At 36.2% G+C, this 22,777-nt stretch overlaps 1 protein-coding gene and 1 non-coding gene across 11 annotated transcripts in view; both read left to right on the forward strand.

The window, feature by feature from the left end:
- ATF1 (activating transcription factor 1) overlaps positions 1-6,460 on the forward strand; it is a 61,417-nt gene extending 54,957 nt beyond the window's left edge. For 7 of the 10 annotated variants that reach the window (XM_059935888.1, XM_059935887.1, XM_059935886.1 and 4 more), the window contains 3 exons: positions 69-251; positions 337-496; positions 4,950-6,460. In XM_059935888.1, the coding sequence (XP_059791871.1) occupies positions 69-251; positions 337-496; positions 4,950-5,094 (488 nt within the window). In that variant the 3' untranslated portion in view covers positions 5,095-6,460. Of the gene's footprint in view, positions 1-68; positions 252-336; positions 497-2,902; positions 3,023-4,949 lie in introns of all 10 variants that reach the window. The other 3 variants (XM_059935894.1, XM_059935895.1, XR_009505367.1) reach the window with 2 other exon arrangements.
- A 12,297-nt stretch (positions 6,461-18,757) lies between these two features.
- Positions 18,758-18,830, forward strand: TRNAG-UCC (transfer RNA glycine (anticodon UCC)). Its single transcript has one exon. It is a non-coding gene; the product is annotated as a tRNA-Gly (tRNA).
- Positions 18,831-22,777: the final 3,947 nt, after the last annotated feature.

A 22,777-nucleotide genomic window follows, 5' to 3' on the forward strand; every position in this document is an offset into this window, starting at 1 on the left:
TTTGCCAATCCTTTGTCATTAGTGTGTTGTACAGCCTTATATTAGCTATGTTCTCTCTTTGGTTAAAGTTGCCATTGCCCCAAATGGAGCCTTACAGCTGGCCAGTCCAGGCACAGATGGAGTACAGGGGCTTCAGACATTAACCATGACAAATTCAGGCAGTACTCAACAAGGTACAACAATTCTCCAGTATGCACAGACCTCTGATGGACAGCAAATACTTGTGCCCAGCAACCAGGTGGTTGTACAAAGTAAGTTTGCTTAAGTATCTATGGAAAGCATCGCAAAGTACTTTCAAAGACACTTACAAATTAACTCATTCTTTTGACCACACAGCTGCATCAGGAGATATGCAGACGTATCAGATCCGTACCACGCCTTCAGCTACTTCGCTACCACAAACCGTGGTGATGACATCTCCCGTAACCCTTACATCTCAGACAACTAAGACAGATGACCCCCAACTGAAAAGAGAAATAAGGTTGATGAAAAATAGGTAGGTAGTAAAATTATACTATCAGAATGGGTAATGTTTTTATAAATCTCAAAATATAACCAGATATTAACTGAGATTGTATATTAGAAATAAGGAGAGGGGATTATATCAACATTATTTTAACTGAGTGTTATATTATGTCTAGTACATTTCCAGTGGATCAGTGAGTCCCTTTGCATAGTTTCTTTATTTAATATATGACCTAGAGTTCTTCCATTTTTATTGTATCCTTTGAATAGCACTGTTAAGCAAAACTTTTCAGACAATATATTTTGTTCTTATTCAGATGACAAAGTTAAGTGAAAATAATAATTTGCTGCTTGCTGTTGACTAGAGTAAGAATAGGCAAGAATTAGTAGGATTCTGCATAATACCTAATATACTTCTGGATACAGAATTGCTCTTAAAAATGAACTTTGATCATGAAATATAGTAGTCATTTAACCCCCAGAAACATTTCTGTTTGTTTTAAATCTATTTTAAACATTGTTATATGCACTACATATACATCAGGCATTAAAAATCACTAGTTCTTTGAGAAAAAGAATATGATGGGTAGCCTTCTGCAGTGTGTTCAAGGGAAAAGAAAAGACACCAATAAACTATATTAGAAACAAGGGTAAATAGCCACAGATACAACAAATTTTTAAAATTATAATAAGGTTCTATTTTCAGGTCCTCTCCAATAAGTTAGAAAATTAGAATAAAGGATAATTTTCTAGAGCAATTAAAATTACCATAAAAGGACCAGATGGATACATTTAATTACTTCAAGATAAAATGTTTCTTTACTAAAAACAAGAGGAAGCATAACTGTAAATGACTTGGTAACAAGGCAGGGACCATCTGTTGTTTTGGAGGTTCCAACAAATACAAGTAAATGAAGTAAGTTATGTAAATATTAGAAAAGAATTGTATCTCGTTGCTGATGATATGACTGTGTACCTAGGAAACCCAAAAGACTTGTTAAAAATTACTAGAGTGTGACTTCTCTTTCTGACAGTGTAACCTCAGCTACATAATAAAAGCTTGATGAAATATAAAAACCATCCTCTTAAATGACTGGATGAGCATGCAGAAAGTAAAATAAATCTATTGAGGTTAGACGCGCGAACCAGAAGCCCAGGACCATGATGTTAAATAAGCACTGAAGCAGCCCCTGTATATCCTAGGGATAAATTCAGATCTTTGTAATTGGTATAGCTTTGGTATGCAGAGGGGACTAGGGACAGAGCCTGGGGCCTCTGCAGGCTGGAGAACTGGATCACAGATTATTTTTCATGAGGTCAAGACCCAAGAAGTACTACATCCATAAGCTGAGAATTGTAATTTAAAAATTAGTGCCCCCAACTGGAGACAGCTAGTGCCCCCAATTGGAGAAAGCAACCTCAACACAGGCTCTAATTTATTCCCATACATTGAGTTCTAACAAATATAAGTTGAAAAATCAGACTACCCAAGGAATTAGGCCTCCATTATATGTGCCAACCCCTTAGGCAACTGTCACAAAAAATTATTTCCATTTTTTTGAGATGAAGAAACTGAGGCCTAGAGAAGTTAAGTTACTTGACCAAGGTTACACTGCTCAGTAACTGATAGAGGTAGGGTTTAAATTCATGGGTCCAAATTTTAGGGTCCAAAGTCTTAGGGAATACCACACTGCCTTTCAGGAGCAAGAGTCAGCAGAAAGAGCAGATGACAGAATGAGTTTTGTGAAGTCTTCAGTAATCTAATGGAGAGAGGGAAAGAAATATGTCTTTTGTATTTAAAAAAAGGATGTCATTATAAATCATCAAAGCTCAAGAGACTATAAAAATGATAAAAATTGGAGAGGAAAAATAAAACTATTATTATTAGCAAGGATATATTCATCTGCTTAGAATATACAGGAAAATCATCTGCAAACTATTTGAAATTGAAAAAGAACCAGTTCTTTTCAACATTTGTACTAGAAGCCCTTGCCAGTTTAGTAAAACAGGAAAAGGGAGGGGGGGGGGAATTACAAGGATTTAAATGAAAACAGTAGAAACTATTACTATCTTTTATATGATTGCTTGATTTAAAAAAAAACAAACCAAATGGACTTAGAGAAAAATTATTGTAAGTAATGAGTTTATAAGGTTACTAGATATAAAATCAGTTTTCAAAAATCAACTGTATTTCTTCACATAATCAATAAAGAGTTTGGTAAATAATTATTAAAAAGATATCATTTATATTACCAATAAATAAAATATGTGAGAATAAATCTAACAAAAGCTGTCCAGGACATTTACAGAAAACATTGTAAAATGTTTTTGAAAGACATTAAGGAAGATCTAAATAAATGGAGAAATATACTATGTCCATAGATATGGAAACTCAGTATTATAAAGATGACTATTTTTCCCCCCAATTGATCCATAGATTCAATGCAGTTCCAATCAAAACCCAAACAGGTTGTTTGAAGAACTTGACAAGTTGATACTAAAATTTGTAGAAGAGTAAAGGGCCAAGAGCAGCCAAAATATTCCAGACAAGAATAAGGTGAGGAGATATCAAGTTTTGTTTAAAGCTGTGGTAATTCAAATCACGTGATATTGGCATTGAGATAAACAAAATCACCAGTGAAATAGAGTAGGGAGCTCAGAAACAGATCTGTGAATACATGAAACCCTGGTAGGGCAGATTATTGGGGGAAGGAGGGACTCCAATAAATGGTGCTAAGATAGTTAGTTATTTATATGTGAAAAAAAATATTGGATTTCTTCCTCACACCATACACAAAAATCATACTAAATGGATTAAAAACATATATGTGAAAGGTGAAATTTTAAAAACTTTTAGGTGAAAATGTATAATCTCATGGTTTCAAGTATAAGGAAGATTCCTTAAAACAACACACATAAACACAAAAAAAATAACATGAAAACTTGATGAATCCTCATTAAAATGAGTAACTTCTTTTCATCAAAAGATAAAGTGAGTGAAAATATAAGCTTCAAACCTATAGAAGATATTTGCAACATATCTAACCAAAAACAAACAGATTTGTTTGAAAAAATAAAGATCTTCTGAATTAATAAGAGAAGTACAACCCAACTGAAAAAATGTTGAATATATTTTTGAAATGATACTGACACAACTCCACATCTGGAAGAAAATTAAATTGGACTCCTATTTTATACCATATACAGAAGTAATTGCAGATGGATTAAAGACTTAACTGTGAAAATTAAGCAATAAAATCTTTAAGATAAAATTTAGAGAGAAATACATAGTGTATCACATTTTAATCTAAGCCAAGAAAAAGACTTAAAAAAAGAGCATTTATTGCATTAAGAAATAAAAATATCAGAAATCAAGTGGTAGATTAGAAAATAATGTAGAAACAGATAAAGGGTTACTATGTATAATGTGCTGAGAGTTCTTAGGTTTTTCATCTTTCAAATAATTTCTAATTGTAAAATGGGCAAAAAGTATGAATGGAAAAGGGTATGAATAGGCAAATTATGTAAGAGCAGATCCAAAAGACCGTTAAATTTTTGAGAATATGCTCAATCACACTAGTAGTTAGGGAAGTGAAAATTAATTAACAGTGAAATGTCCACATGGCAAAGAACTGTGTACCAGTATATCAATAGAAACATCATTAAAATAGTATGTGTAAAAAAAGCCAGTTGCAGATAATATCTACAGTCCATAGTATAAAAAATACTCAAAATAATACTTTTTACTTCTATATGTATGTAAAACTTGAATGTGAATCCATAGAAATATTCTAATAGGACATGTACAAAACTGAGAATGAAAGCACTGTTTGTAATTAAAACTCAATAAATAAAAATTAGAGAATCTATGTGCCAAAGTTAATAAGAGGACCCATAAATTTCATTTCTTGGTATTTATCCAAGAGAAATGGGACATATGTTCACAAAGAGACTGGCACAAGAACATGCATAGCAGCTAAAACTAGAAAACAGCCCAAGAGAATGGATCAACAAATTGTAATAATATTCATACAGTGGAATATGCCCAACAATATAAAGGAACAAACCACTGCACAGTAACACGGATAAACCTCAAAAATATACTGAGTGAAAGGAGATCAGACACAAGAGTACATTCTGTGTGACTCTGGTATCTGAAGTTCTAGAATAGGAAAAATTTCATCATCTATGGTGATAAAAATCAAAACAGTAGTTGCTTGGGGAGATGAACGGGCATGAGGGAACTTTCTGGGGCAATAAAAATGTATGTCTTGATGGGTGGGTGGGTTATACAGGTATATGCATTTGCCAAAGCTGATTGAATTCTGCACTGAAGATCATTGTGTTTCACTGTATATAGATGATACCTTAATTTTTTTTAATGAGGAAAAAAATGATGACCAGGGAAGATTACTGAAGTGCATTTACCATTTAAGGAATGTGAACTTTTTTCTAACATTGGTTTTTTTAATGCTTACATTTAGAGAAGCTGCTCGAGAATGTCGCAGAAAGAAGAAAGAATATGTGAAATGTCTGGAAAATCGAGTTGCAGTCCTGGAAAATCAAAATAAAACTCTAATAGAAGAGTTGAAAACTTTGAAGGATCTTTATTCTAATAAAAGTGTTTGATTCTTAAGAAAGAAAATATTTTTGTGGACTTGCTGAAAAATTAGACGGATTTCTTTTCTTTTTTAGTGGAGTTTTATGAATTAAAAGGTCAAAAATGAAGCTTTTTATTTAGGCTTTTGCAACTCAAAGATAAATATCTTACGCAAGAGATCTGGTGACAGAGGATAAAGTGGAAAAAGACCTCAAGGAGGTTACTGGCACAACTGGAAGCTCTGTAAAAATTAAACATACTCAAGAAACAAGAAATGAACTTTCACAAATTCAAATTTTCTAAATAACAATAGTTGTCAATATTCCAAAAATGGCAGATAAGATGAAATTTGATAAATCAGATTTTTAAAAATAAATCATTTACCCTATAGGTTTGCATTTCTTACTGTTTCCTAAAACTTACCTTTTTCAATTGTGTGTGTGTGTGCTATTTCTGCCAATAAATTCTAAATTACAAATAGAAAAAAGCTAATATACAACTAAATATATAAATTATGTGTTCTGATTATGTATACTTGCTCTATCATCAGGTCTTAAATGGGTTTTTAAAAGTTTGTTTATTGGATTTGAGAGGGTTTTTGAGACTGGGTTAACTATTTTTGAGGCCTTGTCCTAAAAGGCATCTAAGGTACATGAATGGAGTGTGGTGATTTTGTAACATTTTTTTATCAGAATGGAAAGAGAATTGTTTAAAAGTTTGATACTTTTAAATGGTTTGTTTTCTGGTTACTCTGGGAATGGTGATTTTTCTACAAATATTTAATAAATTGTTTTTTGATTCTATATTCTGTATGCAGTTAAATATAACATTACTTATTCTGTTGTGCTTTAATAGAATGGAATGTTTACAGGCCCTTGAGATGTTAGAGTATTTTAAAAACCTTCTGAAGATGCATACCAAAGTTTTCCAAGAGGATTTTATAATTGGTTTAATGTAAGGTTTATCAGATTCTAAAATAGTACAGTTACTAAGGCAATTTTATGTTAGAGACTATTTTGTAATGTAGTGAATGGTACATTTATAAGAAATGTGACTGCCAATATATTTTTATAGCTAATCTTTATAAATTCTAAAGTTGAGTTTTTAATGATTATTTTAAATGTTTATATAGTTTGTTAGTAAAAAATATTTTGCATCTCAAAGTATCATTTTTATATTATAGGAAGTAAAGTTTCCAGATTGGCTAATATTTGAATTGTAAGTTTTGTATGCAGTTTATCCAGAGTTCAAAAATGCTGTCAGCACACCAGTGTTTAACCTCTGTATTCCAATTTGTATACACTTTGAAATTGTACTGCAAAACTATTGTGTGCTTCTTATACAATATGTATCATATTGTTGTCTATGAAATTAAAGGACATTTGATAAAATTAAGTTTGCTGAATGTAAAATATATTGCTTGATATATGAATGACAAGCTTCCTGATAGCCATTGTGTTAATTATACTAACTATAGTGCATTTCTAGTTTTAAAACGAGGATAAATTTACAAATCTGGGCTACACAACCTATTTTAAGAAGGGGATATGTTTATATGTTTTGATTCAGTCAGAACCAATTATAACAAACTGAAGATAGCTAGCCAAATATTTTGTTCTACAAGTGTTTGTTTAGGACATGGTTAATGAGCCTGTCATGTAGAAATCTTAATAGATAAATTTGTGATTAATCCTAGTAAAAATTTTCATTAACGGCATCTTTTAAAATGGGATTTTTGTTGACTTGGCAGCAGTTTATGTAAAGAAAGATAAAGTTTGATCACCTGTGGGATTACTTATATCCCTGTCCTGTGTAAAGCCTGAGTCTCAAAATAGTAACCCATTAGGCTAAAGAATATTAGGAGGTATGGGGTCAGTGGGTTATATCCAGAGTGTTTTAAAAGATAATATATTGGGTAGGTGTTGTGTTTGGCTCCAGTAGCCTAGCTCTTAGTACCTTAACAACTGGCATCCACACATATTTGTAAATTCTCCACAGCCTACACATTGCTGGTGTAGGGCCTTGCTCACTAGATCATGTTACCTAGTTTAGCTATATGTAACAGGCATGGGCAAGCCACTGAGGATTCCATAAATGCATACCAAATTATCTTCCTAGATGTTTTTCTAATTTGAATTCGTTGTGGGGCTTATGACACTTTACAGGTGATTGATTGATTGTAGTACAAACCTGAAATTATTAGACTTCAGAAATTCATCAGACCAAAGAAATTAGTTCCTTAGTTCAATTTACTATTTTAAATAAATTATCAATTTACTAATTTGTTATATCGATGGAAGTACATTATTGCCCAAGAACACATCTTGAGCATATAAAATATGATAACCCTTTAATTTTATTGAACAGAGCAGGGGTCCCCAACCCCCAGGCCATGGACTGGTACAGGTCCATGGCCTGTTGGGAACCAGGCCACACAGCAGGAGGTGAGGAGCGGGCGAGTGAGCGAAGCTTCATCTGTATTTCCAGCAGTCCCCATCGCTCACATTACCTCCTGAGCTCCGCCTCCTGTCAGAATCTAATGCAGCAGCATTAGATTCTCATAGGAGCACAAACCCTAATGTGAACTGCGCACGCGAGGGATCTAGGTTGCGCGCTCCTTATGAGAATCTAATGCCTGATGATCTGAGGTGGAGCTGAGGCAGAGATACTAGCGCTGGGGAGTGGCTGCAAATACAGATTATCATTAGCAGAGAGGTTTGACTGCACACAGACCATAATCAATTGCTTGCAGACTCATATCAAAACCCTATCAGTGAGTGGCAAGTGAAAACAAGCTCAGGGCTCCCACTGATTCTGCACTATGGTGAGTTGTATAATTATTTCATGTATTACAATGTAATAATAATAGAAATACAGTGCACAATAAATGTAATGTGCTTGAATCATCCCCCCCAGGGTCTGTGGAAAAATTGTCTTCCACGAAACCAGTCCCTCAGGCCAGAAAGGTTGGGGACCGCTGGAATACAGCATAAAGAATGGGCATGTTCTAGAGCTTTGGAAATCTTACCATATACGTTTAGTCATTCAGCAGTTATTATATTGAAGTTACTAGTTAAACCTGTGTTTTTCTCCAGTTAAAATGTATTATGCCTTGGACACTACATAATGATTAAGAAAAAGACATAACAATTGTAGATATTTATGCACCCAACATAGGAGCACATCAATACATAAGGCAAATGCTAACAGCCATAAAAGGGGAAATCAACAGTAACACAATAATAGTGGGGACATGATTATTTTAAATGTTTATATAGTTTGTTAGTAAAAAATATTTTGCATCTCAAAGTATCATTTTTTAACACCCCACTTACACCAATGGGCAGATCATCCAGATAGATAGAAAATTAATAAGGAAACACAAGCCTTAAATGACACATTAGACTAGATGGACTTAATTGATATCTTCAGGACATTCCATCCAAAAGCAGCAGAATACATTTTCTTCTCAAGTGCACACGGAACATTCTCTAGGATAGATCACATCTTGGGTCACAAATCAAGCCTTGGTAAATTTAAGAAAATTGAAATCATATCAAGCATCGTTTCCAACCACAACACTATGAGATTAGATATCAACTACAGGAAAATAAAGTGAAAAAACACAAACACATACAGGCTAAACAATACGCTACTAAGTAACCAAGAGATCACTGAAGAAATCAAAGAGGAAATCAAAAAATACCTAGAAACAAATGACAACGATAACACAACCACCAAAACCTATGGGATGCAGCAAAAGCAGTTCTAAGAGGGAAGTCTATAGCAATTCAATCCTACTTCAAGAAACAAGAAAAATCTCAACCTAACCTGACACCTAAAGCAATTAGAGAAAGAACAAAAAACAAACCAAAAAAAAACCACCCCCAAAACAAAAAAAAAAACCCCACACAGTTAGTAGTAGGAAAGGAATCATAAAGATCAGAGCAGAAATAAATGAAAAAGAAATGTAGAAAACAACAGCAAAGATCAATAAAACTAAAAGCTCATTCTTTGAGAAGATAAACTAAGTTGATAAAACATTAGCCAGAATCATCAAGAAAAAAAGGGAGAAGACTCAAATCAATAAAATTAGAAATGAAAAAGGAGAAGTTACAATGGACACCACAGAAATACAAAGGATCATAAGAGACTACTAGAAGCAACTATATACCAATAAAATGGACAACCTGGAAGAAATGGACAAATTCTTAGAAAAGTACAACCTTCCAAGATTGAACCAGGAAGAAATAGAAAATATGAACAGACCAACCAAAAGCACTGAAATTGAAACTGTGATTAAAAATCTTCCAACAAACAAAAGCCCAGGGCCAGATGGCCTCACAGGAGAAGTCTGTTAAACATTTAGAGAAGAGCTAACACCTATCCCTCTCAAACTCTTCCAAAAAACTGCAGACAGGAAAACTCCCAAACTCATTCTACGAGGTCACCATCACCTTGATACCAAAACCAGACAAAGATACTACAAAAAAAGAAAATTACAGACCAATATCACTGATGAACATAGATGCAAAAATCCTCAACAAAATACTAGCAAACAGAATCCAACAACACAGTAAAAGGATCATACACCATGATCAAGTGGGATTTATCCCAGGGATGTAAGGATTCTTCAATATATGCAAATCAATTAATGTGACACACCATATTAACAAATTGAAGGAGAAAAACCATACGATAATCTCAACAGATGCAGAAAAAGCTTTCAACAAAATTCAACACACATTTATGATAAAAACTCTCCAGAAAGTGGGCATAGAGGGAACCTACCTCAACATAATAAAGGCAATATATGACAAACCGACAGCAAACATTATTCTCAATGGTAAAAAAACTGAAAGCAAGTCCTCTAAGATCAGGAAGAAGACAAGGATGTCCACTCTCGCCACTATTATTCAACATAGTTTTGGAACTCCTAGCCACGGCAATCAGAGAAGAAAAAGAAATAAAAGGAATCCAAATTGGAAAAGAAGAAGTAAAACTGTCACTGTTTGCAGATGACATGATACTATACACAGAAAATCCTAAAGATGCCACCAGAAAACTACTACAGCTAATCAATGAATTTACTAAAGTCACAGGATACAAAATTAATACACAGAAATCTCTTGAATACCTATACACTAACAACAAAAAAAATCAGAAAGAGAAATTAAGGAAACAATCCCATTTACCATTGCAACAAAAAGAATAAAATACATAGGAATAAACCTACCTAATGAGGCAAAGGACCTGTATGCAGAAAACTGTAAGACACTGATGAAAAAAATCAAAGATGACACAAACAGATGGAGAGATATATCATGTTCTTGGAGTGGAAGAATCAACATTGTGAAAATGACTATACTACCCAAAGCAATCTACAGATTCAATGCAATCCCTATCGAATTACCAATGGCATTTTTCACAGAACTAGAACAAAAATTTTTACAATTTGTATGGAAACACAGAAGACCCTGAATAGCCAAAGCAATCTTGAGAAAGAAAAACGGAGCTGGAGGAATCAGGCTCTCTGACTTCAGACTATACTGCAAAGCTACAGTAATCAAGAGAGTATGGTACTGGCACAAAAACAGAAATATAGATCAATGGAACGGGATAGAAAAGCTGAGAGATAAACCCAAGCATCTATGGTGACCTAATATATGACAAAGGAGGCAAGAATATACAATGGAGAAAAGACAATCTCTTCAATAAGTGGTGCTGGGAAAACTGGACAGCTACATGTAAAAGAATGAAATTAGAACGCTCCCTAACACCATACACAAAAATAAACTCAAAATGGATTAAAAGACTTAAATGTAAGGCCAGACACTATAAAACTCTTAGAAGAAAACATGGGGACTTCCTTGGTGGCACAGTGGTTAAGAATCTGCCTGCCAGTGCAGGGGACACAGGTTTGAGCCCTGGTCCGGGAAGATCCCACATGCTGTGGAGCAACTAAGCCCATGTGCCACAACTACAGAGCCTGTGCTCTAGAGCCCACAAGCCACAACTACTGAAGCCCGCACGCCTAAAGCCCGTGCTCCACAACAAGAGAAGCCACTGCAATGAGAAGCCCAAGCACCGCAACGAAGAGTAGCCCCTGCTCACCGCAACTAGAGAAAGCCTACGCACAGCAGTGAAGACCCAACACAGCCAAAAATAAATAAATAAATATTTTAAAAAAAGAAGAAAACATAGACCACTATTTGACATAAATTGCAGCAAGATCCTTTTTGACCCACCACCTAGAGTAATGAAAATAAAAACAAAAATAAATAAATGGGACCTAATTAAACTTAAAAGCTTTTGCACAGCAAAGGAAACCATAAACAAGATGAAAAGACAACTCTCAGAATGGGCAAAAATATTTGCAAATGAATCAAACGACAAAGGATTAATCTCCAAAATATACAAGCAGCTCATGCAGCTCAATACCAAAAAATCAAACAACCCAATCAAAAGATGGGCAGAAGACCTAAATAGACATTTCTCCAAAGAAGACACACAGATGGCCAAGAGGCCCATGAAAAGATGCTCAACATCACTAATTATTAGAGAAATGCAAAACAAAACTACAATTAGGTATCACCTCACATCATCAGTAAGTCTACAAACAATAAATGCTGGAGTGGGTGTGGAGAAAAGGGAATCCTCTGGCACTGTAGGTGGGAATGTAAATTGATACAGCCACTATGGAGAACAGTATGGAGGTTGCTTAAAAAACTAAAAATAGAATTACGATATGACCCAGCAATCCCTCAGGGCATATACCCTGAGAAAACCATAATTCAAAAAGACACATGCACCCAATGTTCATTGCAGCTCTATTTACAATAGCCAGGACATGGAAGAAACCTAAATGTCCATCGACAGATGAATGGATAAAAAAGATGTGGTACATACATACGATGGAATATTACTCAGCCATAAGAAGGAACGAAATTGGGTCATTTGTAGACATGGACAGACCTAAAGACTGTCATACAGAGTGAAGTAAGTCAGAGAGAGAAAAACAAATATTGTATATTAATGCATATATGTGGAATCTAGAAAAATGGTACAGATGAACCAGTAGCAAGGCAGAAATAGAGACACAGATGTAGAGAACAAATGTATGGACAGCAAGGGGGGAAGGGGGTGGTGAATTGGGAAATTGGGATTGACATATATACACTAATACAGGGGTCCCCAACCCCTGGGCCATGGACCAGTACCGATCCGCAGCCTGTTAGGAACTGGGCCACACAGCAGGAGGTGAGCAGTCAGTGAGCGAGCGAACCTTCATCTGCCACTCCCCATTGCGCGCATTACCGCCTGAACCATCCCCCCTGCCCTGTGGAAAAATTGTCTTCCAGGAAATTGGTCCCTGGTGCCAGAAAGGTTGGGGACTGCTGCACTAATATGTATAAAATAGATAACTAATGAGAACCTGCTGTATAGCATAGGGAACTCCACTTCGCTGTACAATAAAAACTAACACAACATTGTAAAACAACTATACTCCAATTAAAAAAAAAAAACAGAACCACAATGAGGTATCACCTCACACCGGTCAGAATGGCCATCATCAAAATATCTACAAACAAACAATAAATGCTGGAGAGGGCACTTCCCTGGTGGCACAGTGGTTAAGAATCCACCTGCCAATGCAAGGGACGTGGGTTCAACCCCTGGTCCAGGAAGATCCCACATGCCGCGGAGCAACTAAGCCCGTGTGCCACAACTACTGAGCCTGCGCTCTAGAGCCCACGAGCCACACTACGGAGCCCACGTGCCACAACTACTGAAGCCCGTGTGCCTAGAGCCCGTGCTCTGCAACAAGAGAAGCCACCTCAATGAGAAGCCCCCGCACCACAACCAAGGGTAGCCCCTGCTCGACCCAACTAGAGAAAGCCTGTAGGCAGCAACAAAGACCCAATGCAGCCATAAATAAATAAATAAAAATTTAAAAAGAAAACAATAAATGCTGGAGAGGGTGTGGAGAAAAGGGAACCCTCTGGCACCGTTTGTGGGAATGTAAATTGATACAGCCACTATGGAGAACAGTATGGAGGTTCCTTCCTTAAAAAACTAAAAACAGAACTACCATATGACCCAGCAATCCCACTACTGGGCATATACCCTGTGAAAACCATAATTCAAAAAGATACATGTACCCCAATGTTCACTGCAGCTCTATTTACAATAGTCAGGACATGGAAACAACCTAAGTGTCCATCAACAGATGAATGGATAAAGAAGATGTGGTATATATATACAATGGAATATTACTAAGCCATAAAAAGGAACAAAACTGGGTCATTTATAGTGATGTGGATGAACCTAGAATCAGTCATACAGAGTGAAGTAAGTCAGAAAGAGAAAAACAAATATCGTATATTAACACATATATATGAAATCTAGAAAAATGGTACTGATGAACCTATTTGCAGGGCAGGAAAAGAGACACAGATGTAGAGAATGGACTTGCAGACATGGGAGTGTGGGGAAGGGGAGGGTGGGACAAACTGAGAGAGTAGCAGTGACATATATACGCTACTGTGTGTAAAATAGCTAGTGGGAAGCTGCTGTAGAGCACAGGGAGCTCAGCTCGGTGCTCTGTGATGACCTAGAGCAGTGGGATGGAGGCGGGGGAGGGAGGCTCAAGAGGGAGGGGATATTGTATACGTATCTGATTCACTTTGTTGTACAGCAGAACCTAACACAACATTGTAAAGCAATTATACTCCAATAAAAAAATATGTATTATGCCTTGGAATATAAAGTTGTCGTAATTGCAGTTCAAATTCCCAGAAAAGATGCTGAAATGATATAAAGTGAGTGAATTTGACCAGGGACTTGATAGCTAAGTTAAAGGAAAAGTCACAGGTTATAGTGAAATGAAATAATGTCAAAGTATATCACAATCTAATTGCAGTAATCATATAACATTATTTACTGTTATACAAAGTAGGTTTTTATTTTTAATAAATACTGCTTGTTTTTTTGCTACAAAACAAAGTAAAGGAACACTTATATCAAGGTTGTAGAATTCAGAAGGCCACTCTAGGGAGTGTTTGGCGAAGTCTTTTTTTTTTTTTTTTTTTTTTTTATCAAACCCTCGCCCCCTGCAGTGGAAGGGTGGAGTCTTAACCATTGGACCGCCAGGGAAGTCCCTGGCAGAAGTCTTTGAGGGAGTCAGTTGGAGGAGGTTTAGGTCATTTAACTTTTTTTTTTTTAAGAGAGATTCTGATAACTCAATCCCCTTTTATCAGTGTAAATTTCTTTGTAGCAAACATAGATAGGCATTAGAGGCCAAGTCTTTGCCCTTTCTTGGTTGAAATCCTTTTCCTCAAAATTGACTGGATATATTTAATAGTTTGCTGCCTTCAGTAAGTATTATGTTTTTAACTTAGGTAAATATTTGTCAATTTATTATAAAATCTAGGGTTGGACTTCCCTGGTGGCACAGTGTTTAAGAATCCGCCTGCCAATACAGGGGACATGGGTTCGAGCCCTGGTCCTGGAACATCCCACATGCCACGGAGCAACTAAGCCTGCGAGCCACAACTACTGAGCCCACGTTCTGCAACTACTGAAGCCCATGCACTCTAGGGCTCACGTGCCGCAACTACTGAGCCCATGTGCTGCAACTACTGAAGCCCACAAGCTTAGAGCCTGTGCTCCGCAACAAGAGAAGCCACTGCAATGAGAAGCCCATGCACCACAATGAAGAGTAGCCCCTGTTCGCCGCAACTAGAGAAAGCCCGCACGCAGCAATGAAGACCCAATGCAGCCAAAAAAAAAAAAAAAAAAGAAAAATCTAGGGTTACCTATGTACATAACATACACAGTCTTACTGTTTCCTTAATATCTACTATTTATTGAGTAGCTATGCATAAGAAACTGTAAAAGTAATGACATTCATTCATTCAGCAAATATTTATTGAAGGCCTTTTATACGCCAAGCATTACTAGGAGGAGCGATAAACAAGGCAGAGTTATACCTCTTGTGGAACTTGGATATTAATGTCATCCTGTGAGATTGGTACTTACCTAAAGTTATATGAGTATTAATAACTAGGGATCTCAGATATAAACCTAACCTCTAACCATTCAATATGAAATAGTAGCACATCCCCGCCCAAAACACTCCTTTATCAAACTCGAAGGGGAGACTCTGTCTCTTTTGTGCTTTTCTGTATCCCCACAGTCTAGGGCAGTGCTCACCTGGTTTAAAGGAGTGCTCTATAATGTTTGTTCAAATGAATGAGGGTCTGGGGTTCAAACTCACTAAGGCACAGAGAGGTTTGATACTTTACCCAAGGTTAAATGGTAAATAACAAAACTAGGGTTCGGACCTAGGTCTGATCAACTCCAAAGTTTGTGGTCTTAGCCACCAGAGTGTACCTTCTGTCTTGCATGTGTTAGAAAGTCTGAAAAGCTTTTTTCATTGAATCTTTCTGCACTCAATATCAGATTTTAAAAGTTCTATTTAAATGTGTCCACTAGATGGCAACCTCCATTTCAAAATCACAGAAGTTTTACAAACTTTTTAAAATAAATATATAGAAAACTACAGAAGTTAACATATCAAATCCTGTACATGCACCATCCATAATTAATAACTGTTAACATTTTGTTGCCTTTACTTCAGATCATTTTCTGAAGAGAAAGGATGTACAGATCAATTCTTCACCTTTCTTTCCCTAGTCCAATTTCCCTCCCTGAAGGAAACCACTATCATGAACTGTATGGAACCAGTCCATGTTTTTACATTTATTGTATGAATACATAAATAACACATGTCAGATTGTAGTACCTTTTTTACAAGTTTATAAATGGTACCTTAATTCAGACCAAAGAAAACTTAGGATTTTAGCTATGGTAACTTAATACTTTGTTTTGGAAAAAACCTGAGCACCAGAGCATTATTTTTTCCAACTGACAACTCTTAGAATTTAATATCACATCTGGAAAAAATGCTTGCCGAAAAAAATTTTTTTAATTCATAAATACTCATCAATCCAAAAGATAAGAAAGGAGAGAAAAGAAACAGGCAGGACAAATTGCCCAAAATAAAACTATAGAAATCTATGTGTATTAGTAATGATAATAAATAAAAATGCACTGGGCATTAGTTAAATATTAAAAATTGTCACGTTGGATTAGAAAACAAAATCCAGCTACATGTTGTTTATATAAGGGGTAAATCTAAAATATAAGGATACAGCAAGGTTGAAAGTAAAGGCACGGAAAAAGTTATACCAGCCAAATATTAGCCAAAAGAAAGCATTAGTATAGCTACATTTATATTGAACAAAATAGACTTTAAAGGAAAAAATTATTACTTGGGACAAAGATGGTCACTATAAAATGAAAAAAGATTTAACTCACTTGGAAGATAAAACACATCTAAACTTGGATACACCCAATAATACAGGGTCAAGATGTTAAGCAAAATGCAGAAATCTAATGAGAAAGAAAAATTCACAGTCTTAGTAGAATTTAACATACCTCTCTCATAATTGATACAAAAAGCAGGAAAATCATCAGTACAAAGACTTGAACAATAAAAAAACTTGACCTAGCATACTAAATTTCATCAACTGTAAGCCACCATTGATTGTAAAGCAAGCTATATCTTAAGTACCACTAAGAAAGAAAAGCCACTGCCAGTTAAACTATGCCATGCCATTGATGGCCAGATGCATACTGATTTCAGAGATGTTTAAATGTGAAAAACATACATCTTTTAATCAGTGAAACTTGATGTAGAAAATACAACTGTAAATAACACATAAGAGTATTTATGAAAATAGAACCATATAATTTGGGCAAAAAAGTAAGTCTCAACAAATTTTCAAAGGACTGGCTTCATACAGACTATGTTCCATTGATCTATGTGTGTCTATCCTTTCACCAAAACCACACTGTCTTGATTACTGTAGCTTCATAATAAGTCTTGAAATCAGGTGGTATGAATTCTTCAAGTTTTATTTTTTATTTTTCCCCTAAAATTGTTTTGGCCATTCCAGTTTCTTTGTCTTTCTATATGAATTTTAGAATCAGCTGGTCTGTATCTATAAAAGAAGATCCTGCTGGGATTTTGACTGGGGTTGTGTTAAACCTATACACGGATCAACTGCGGAAGAACTGACATCTTAACAATATTCATCCAATTCATAAACACAATATATCTCCACTTATTTAGTGTTTGATTTTTTTTTCTTCAGTGTTTTGTAGTTTTTGGCAGAGACCATGCACATATTTTGTTAGATTTATACCTAATTACTACTTCTTTTTCTTTTTTCTTATAGGTATTTTAAATGTTTAAATTTCAGTTTCCAACTGTTGGCTAATATATAAAAAGAGGAATTTTGTCCTGTGACCTTATTATAAATTCACTTATTAGTTCGAGGAGCTTTTAAAATAGATTTTCTTGGGGGGGGGGAGGGGTTCTATTGAGATAGTGGCATTTGTGAATAGAGACAGTTTTTTATCTTTCTTTAAAGTCTGTATGCCTTTATTTTTAAAATAAATTTATTTATTTTATTTATTTATTTTTGGCTGCGTTGGGTCTTCATTGCTGCACGTGGGCTTTCTCTAGTTGCAGCAAGCAGGGGCTACTCTTCATTGCGGTGCGTGGGCTTCTCATTGTCTTCTCTTGTTGTGGAGCATGGGCTCTAGGCGCGTGGGCTTCAGTAGTTGTGGCATGCGGGCTCTAGAGCGCAGACTCAGTAGCTGTGGCACACGGGCTTAGTTGCTCCGTGGCACGTGGGATCTTCCCAGACCAGGGCTCGAACCCGTGTACCCTGCATCGGCAGGCGGATTCTTAACCACTGCGCCACCAGGGAAGCCCTGTATGCCTTTATCTTGCTTTATTGTACTGCCTAGGATTTCTAGTATAATGTTAAATAGAATTGGTTAAGAGTGGACTTTTTTTTTTTCTTTGCTGCGCCGTGTGGCTTGTGGGATCTTAGTTCCCTGACCAGGGATTGAACCCAGGCCCTGGCAGTGAAAGCGCCAAGTCCTAACCATGGACTGCCAGGGAATTCCCACCACTGCTTTTCAACATCATACTGTTAAGTCCTAATGCAGTAAGATAAGAAAAGGAAATTAAAGGTATACAGATTGGGAAGGAAGAAATAAAATCGTCTTTGTTCACAGATGATATGTTAATCTATTAGAAAATCCAAAAGATTTGACAAAGAAACTCCTGGAACTAATAAGTGATTTCAGCAGGGTTGCAGGATACAAGGTTAATATACAAAAGTCAATTTCTTTCAAATATACCAGCAAAGAACAACTGGAATTTGAAATTAAAAATATAATACTATTTACATTGGCACCCCCCAAAATGAAATACTTAGGTATAAATCTAACAAAATATGTACAAGATCTATATGAGGAAAATTACAAAACTGATAAAAGAAATCAAACAAGAACTAAATAAATGGACAAGTATTCCATGTTAATGGATAGAAAGACAACATTGTCAGGATGGCAGTTCTTCCCAACTTGTTCTACAGATTCAATACAAGCCCAATCAAAATCCCAGCAAGTTATTTTGTGGATATCAACAAACTGCTTCTAAAGGTTATACACAGTGAAAAAAGACTCAGAATAGACAATACAATATTGAAGGAGAAGAACAAAGCTGGAGAGCTGACAGTACCTGACTTTAAGACATACCATAATGGGACTTCCCTGGTGGTCCAGTGGTTAAGACACTGCACTTCCACTGCAGGGGGCACAGGTTCGACCCCTGGTCAGGGAACTATGATCCCACATGCCGAGTGGCCAAAAAGAAAAAAAAAAAGTTAAGAAAAAAGACATAACACAGAGCTACAGTAATCAAGACAGGGTGATATTCGCAAAAGAACAGACAAATAGATCAATGGAATAGTACAGAGAGCCCAGAAATAGACCCACGTAGATACAGTCAACTGATCTTCAACAAAGGAGCAAAGGCAATACAATGGAGCAAAGACAGTATTTTAAATAAGTGGTGCTGGAACAACTGGACATCCACATTAAAAAAAAAAAAAAAAAGAATCTAGACACAGACTTTATATCCTCCATAAAAATTAACTCAGAATGGACCACAGACCTAAATGTAAAACACAAAAGTATAAAACTCTTAGAAGATAACATAGGAGAAAATCTAAATGACCTTGGGTTTGTCAATGACTCCAAAAGTATGATCCATAAAAGAAAGAATTGATAAATTGCACTTCATTAAAACTAAAAAGTTTCTGCTCTGTGAAAGACAATGTAAAGACAATGAAAAAGACTGGGAGAAAATATTTGCAAAAGACATATCTAATAGAGGACTGTTATCCAAAAAATACAAAGAGCTCTTAAAACTCAACAATGAGAACCGATTAAAAGATGGGCCAGTGATGGTGAGAGGCCCGCGCATCGCGATGAGGAGTGGCCCCCGCTTGCCGCAACTGGAGAAAGCCCTCGCACAGAAACGAAGACCCAACACAGCCATAAATAAATAAATAAATAAATTTAAAATAAAAATGTGATTTGAATAAAATATAAAATCTGGTTTAAAAAAAAAAAAAAAAAAAGATGGGCCAAAGACCTTAACAGACATCTCATCAATAAGATATATAGATGGCAAATAAACATGTGAAAAGATGATCCACATCGTGTCATCAGGGAGATGCAAATTAAAACAATGAGATACCACTAATACACCCATTAGAATAGCCAAAATCCAAAACACTTGTAACACCAAATGCTCGTGAGCAACATGAACTCTCAGTCATTGCTAATGGGAATGCAAAAATGGTGCAGACACTTTGGAAGACAGTTTGGCAATTTCGTACAAAACTAAACATACTCTTATCATATGATCCAGCAATTGCACTGTTTGGTATTTGCCAAAGGAGTTGAAAACTTATGTTTACCCAAAAACCTGCACACAGATGTTTACAGCAAATTTATTCATAACTGCCAAAACTTGGAAGCAACCAAGATGTCCTTCAATAGGTGAATAGATGAACTGTGGTATACCCAGATAATGGAATATTATTGATCACAAAAAAGAAATGAGCTCTTAAGCCATGAAAAGACATGGAGGGGAACCTCCCTGGTGGTCCAATGGTAAAGAATCCTCCTTCCAATGCAGGGTTCGATCCCTGGTCGGGAAACTAAGATCCCACATGCTGCGGGGCAACTAAGCCCGCACACCACAACTACTGAGCTCACGTGCCTCAACAGGAGAGCCCACGTGCTGCAAACTACAGAGCCCAGGCACTCTGGAACCCGCGCACCACAACTAGAGAGAGAAAAAACCCCACGCCACAACTAGAGAGAAGCCCGAGTGCCACAACGAAGACCCTGCGTGCCGCAACTAAGACCCGACACAGCCAAAAGAAAATAAATTAAATAAATAAATAAATAAATATTAAAACAAGAAAAGACATGGAGGAATGTTAAATGCATATTACTAAGTAAAAGAAACCAATCTGAAAAGGCTACATACTCTAGGTATGTATTATACGGTATTCTGAAAAAGGCAAAACTATGGAAACAGTAAAAGATGAGTGGCTGCATTAATGAAATGCATAAGACAAAGATAAACACATAAAAGACCTAAGTAGGTACTTAATATGAGATAATTAATGAATGTCCCCTAAATATATGAAAAGCTATTCAAATACTCAAACTCATTTAAAGTCAGAAAAATGCAGATTGAAACCATGAGTTCTCAATGCATACCAACAAGATTGGTAAAAAATTAAAAAGCATCGATGATAATATAAATAATGGGAATGTTTACATGCTGCTAGCTGTACAGTACATTGGTATAACATTTCAGAAAACTATTTGGCATTATTTAGAGAAGGTGATGGTGTATATTCTGTAAGAGTCAGCAATCCTAACCTGGTATATAGTCCAGAGAAACTCATGCTCACATCCATAATAGTATTAGTTGTAAGAGCAAAACTGGAAACAATTCAAATGTTCATCAGTAATAGATTCCAATGTAGATAAATACATCGTGGCATATTCACACCATGCATATGGTAAAAATAAATGAATTACAGTTATAAATAACCACATGAATGAATGCTGAGAACGCAATACTGAATGAAACAAAACTAGCTGCAAAAGAAAATGAATTGCATGATTCAATTGATATAAAGTTTAAAAACATGCAAAACTAAACATGCTGTCCAATATGGTAACCACTAGCTACAGGGCTAACATGACTGAGGAACTAAATTTTAATTTAATTTAAATTTAAACTTAAATTGTCACCTGTCACTAGTGACCACCATACTGTACAGTCAGGTTTATAAAGAAAATCAATGGAATACTAAGTACAAAATTCAGAATATTGGTTTTTTCTAAGGGAAGGAGAAAGGGACAGAATCAGGGACGGGTACACAGGGGATTTCCAAAGTAACAATAATGTTCTTTTTCTTAAATAGGTATCCTTATATTGTTTTTATTCTTTAAACTGTACATAAACTGTACTATAAACATTCCTTCAAAAGGATTAAATATTTAACAAATCAAAAATAGTGAATGAGGTTGTGGGTACATGGAAGTTTATTTGGTTGTTATTATTTAAAGTCTACATAATAAAATATTTTTATTAAAAAGATTTCTAGCACTAACTCAAGTGGAGCAAGGGACAACCAAGAAGAATAAAATGTCCCCTAACTCCAGACCCAATCAACCCTACCATCCTACATCCCCCCCCCAACCCTACCCCAGGCCCCAGGCTCAGCACTAATGCCTTCATCCTCCTTCAAAGATAGGAAAAACAAGATGCATTATCTACTGCTATGTAACAAATTATTCCAAAACTTAGCAGCTTAAAACAACAAAATTTTGTTATCTCACAATTTCTGTGGGTCAAGAATTTTGAGTGTGGCTTGGGGGATGTCTCTGGCTTCAGGCCTCTCATGAGGTTGCATTTAGGATCTTAGCCAGAACTGTGGTCTCATCTCTGAAGGTTTGACCTGGGAAAGATCTGCTTCCTAGCTCACTCATGTGATGTGGTTTGCTTCTTCGTAGGCCGTTAGATTGACTATGACTGTAGGCTACTCCATAGGGCCATAGTGCAGCTCATAATATGGCAGCCAACTTCCCTCAGAGCAAGAGAGCTAGAGAAAATGTTCAAGACAAGTCACAATCTTTTTATAATCTAGTCTTGGAAGGGATAGCCCATCCCCTCTGCCACTATCTGTTTGCTACAAGCATGTCACTAAATCCAGCCAACTTAGAGTTGCCAACTTAGGGGAGGGGGCTAACAAAGGGTATGAATACCAGGAGACAAGGCTAATTAAAGGCCATCTTGGAGGCTGCCTACCACACCAGAGAATATCTGTCTGCTGACTGGAGTGATCCCACAAAGAAAGGAAGTAGCAATGCAGGGGAGAAGAGTGAAGACCTAGAGAAGGCAGAGGAAATCCAGGCCTAGGACCTTTGCATGTACTGGTCCACTACATTTTTCATTGCTCTTTCATGACTTGGCTGCATGCACCTGTTTTTGATCAGGATATGGAAAAGAAATCTGTTGAATGTCTGTTATCTGCCACAGCAAGACCAGTCATCTTGCCCTGCTTACAATGCCCTACCCAATCTGATCACATCCCTCCCCCACAGAAACACACCCCAACTGTGTTTCCCCCCTTTTAAGTATCATCTTTCATTAAACTATTTGGGGAACAGTCAATTTGTTTCCTGTTCTGCCCC

The sequence above is a fragment of the Balaenoptera ricei genome, chromosome 10 (genome assembly GCF_028023285.1).
Source record: "Balaenoptera ricei isolate mBalRic1 chromosome 10, mBalRic1.hap2, whole genome shotgun sequence".
Classification (NCBI taxonomy): domain Eukaryota; kingdom Metazoa; phylum Chordata; class Mammalia; order Artiodactyla; family Balaenopteridae; genus Balaenoptera; species Balaenoptera ricei.